The sequence below is a fragment of the Babylonia areolata genome, chromosome 1, assembly GCF_041734735.1.
Source record: "Babylonia areolata isolate BAREFJ2019XMU chromosome 1, ASM4173473v1, whole genome shotgun sequence".
In the NCBI taxonomy this organism is placed as follows: domain Eukaryota; kingdom Metazoa; phylum Mollusca; class Gastropoda; order Neogastropoda; family Buccinidae; genus Babylonia; species Babylonia areolata.
The window spans coordinates 48,610,815-48,613,314 of NC_134876.1; the positions used below are offsets into that span (position 1 = coordinate 48,610,815).

Below are 2,500 nucleotides of genomic sequence, written 5' to 3' on the forward strand. Positions count from 1 at the left end.
CACGTGTAATTCATCACGTCATCCTCTTCCACTTGTAGTTTGTCATTTTATGTCCTGAAACCTTCATGCTCTTCTGCATGCAGTTCATCACTTTATGTTCTGGATACTTCATGTTCTTCTTCTCGTGGTTCGTCACTTTGTGTTCTGGATACTTCATGTTCTTCTTCTCGTGGTTCGTCACTTTATGTTCTGGATACTTCATGTTCTTCTTCTCGTGGTTCGTCACTTTGTGTTCTGGATACTTCATGTTCTTCTTCTCGTGGTTCATTACTTTATGTTCTGAATACTTCATGTTCTTCTTCTCGTGGTTCGTCACTTTATGTTCTGGATACTTCATGTTCTTCTTCTCGTGGTTCATTACTTTATGTTCTGAATACTTCATGTTCTTCTTCTCGTGGTTCGTCACTTTATTTTCTGGAGACTCCGTGCTCTTCCGTCACTTGATGCTCTTCCACATGACTTGTGGTCCGTCACATCACGATCCACCTGTAGTCCGTCAGCGGCACGGGTCCTGGATGCAGCAGGATGTCCCGATCCCTGGATCCCGGATACCTCAGTCTGTGCCTGGGGATCTCCAGCTGGATGGCGAAGTCCGTTTTGCCGTTGGAGTCTGAGGTCTGCCAGTTGTTCTGGCTGACGGCTAGTCGACCCCTTGAGGGCGACATGGTGGTCAGGTACACACCTGTAGGTGAGAAAAACAAAACAAACATCACAGACAACGGCTGGTGACTGACGTTGGAACTGGTAGATACGGATGGGTGGGTGGATGGTTGGTTGGATGGATGGATGGATGGGTGGATGGACGGATAGATGGACGGATGGGTGGATGGTTGGTTGGATGGTTGGTTGGATGGATGAATGGATGGGCATCTGCAGGTGTATACATCACAGCCAATGGCTGGTGACTGACATTGATACTGGTAGAAACGGATGGATGGATGGATGGATGGATAGATGGATGATTGATGGACGGATGGATGGATGGATAATGAATGGATGGATGGATATATGATTGATGGATGAATGGATGGATGATGGACGAATGGATGGATGGATGATGTATGATGGGTAGATGATGGATGGATGGATGGATGGATGGATGGATGGATGGATGGGTAGATGATTGATTGATGGATGGATGGATGGATGGATGATGGGTAGATGATGGATGGATGGCCAGGTACACAGATGAAAACTTCACAGGCATCGGCTGGTGACTGACGTAGAGACTGGTAGGTATGGATGGATGGATGGATGGATGGATGGCTGATTGATTGATGGTTGATTGATTGATTGATTGATTGATGGATGGATGGATGGATGGATGGATCAGATACACACCTGCAGGATTGAACATCACAGGCATTGACTGGTGACTGAAGTTTGAACTGGTAGGCACGGATGGATAGACGGATGGATAGACAGATGGTTGAGTGTAGGTGGGTAGACACTTGAAGGATATGTTGGCTGCAGGTGGGTGGTTGTATGGTTGGACGGCTGTGGTGAGGTGATTATGGGGGGCATGGTGGTGCATGGTGGATATGGATGGATAGCTGAATGGATGGGTGGATGTGTGGATGTGTGGATGGATGGATGGATGGATGGATGGGTGGGTGGATGGATGTGTGGATGTGTGGATGGATGGATGAATGGATGGGTGGATGGATGGATGGGTGGATGGCTGAATGGATGGGTGGATGTGTGGATGGGTGAGGGTAGGTGGATGGTTGCTTTGAAGGGGGTGTGGGCTAGTCCATGGATCGATGGGTGTAGGTGGGTGGGTGGGTGGGTATGTGGATGGAGGGATGTGGTTCAGTGATTAGGAAGGGAAGGGGTGGGGGATTATGTTGGTTTGTATGGATAGGGGGATATGGATGAGTCGATAGGGGAACTAAAAGGGGTGGAGACATGGGATGCCGGGTGGATGTAGCGTGACCAGCGCTTTGGATGTATGCGTGGATCAGTCACCATACTTCTCGCACTCCTCCTCCCTTTGCCCACCAAGAATGTGTGGTGTTTTAGCATGTACAGATCAGTTTGTACACTTTGCCATACGTAATTCAAACCATAAGGGTGGCTGGTTGGGGGATGGGGGTGGAGATTGATGGATGTGTGGGCGAATGGGTGTGAGTGTGTGTGTGTGTATGTGTGTGTGTGCGTGTGTGTGCGTGTGTGTGTATGTATGTGTGTGTGCATGCGTGCGTGTGTGTGTCTATGTATGTGTGTGTGTGTGTGTGTGTGTGGAGCGGGTGTGTGTGTGTGTGAAGAGGGGGGCATGGGGGGTGGGGGTGGGGTTTGGGGGGTTTGGGTAGAGGAGAAGAAGGATGGAGGCGTTGGGGGTAGGAGTGATGTGGATACGACTGTAGCTGAGTAATATGGAACGGTGACAGGCAGACAAAAAACAAACAAATAAATGAATAAATAAATGAATGAATAGATAGATAGATAGATTAAAAAAAAAAAGTATGAATAAATAAATAAATAAATAAATAAATAAATA

At 47.8% G+C, this 2,500-nt stretch overlaps 1 protein-coding gene across 1 annotated transcript in view; it reads right to left on the reverse strand.

Moving 5' to 3' along the window:
* The window catches only part of LOC143292412 (uncharacterized), a 5,024-nt gene that overhangs the window by 1,078 nt on the left and 1,446 nt on the right, over window positions 1-2,500 (reverse strand). Inside the window, exon 3 of the mRNA XM_076602658.1 lies at window positions 1-682. This exon is cut by the window's left edge and continues 1,078 nt beyond it. Within this exon, the coding sequence (XP_076458773.1) occupies window positions 471-682 (212 nt within the window). The 3' untranslated portion in view covers window positions 1-470. The remainder of the gene's footprint in view (window positions 683-2,500) is intronic.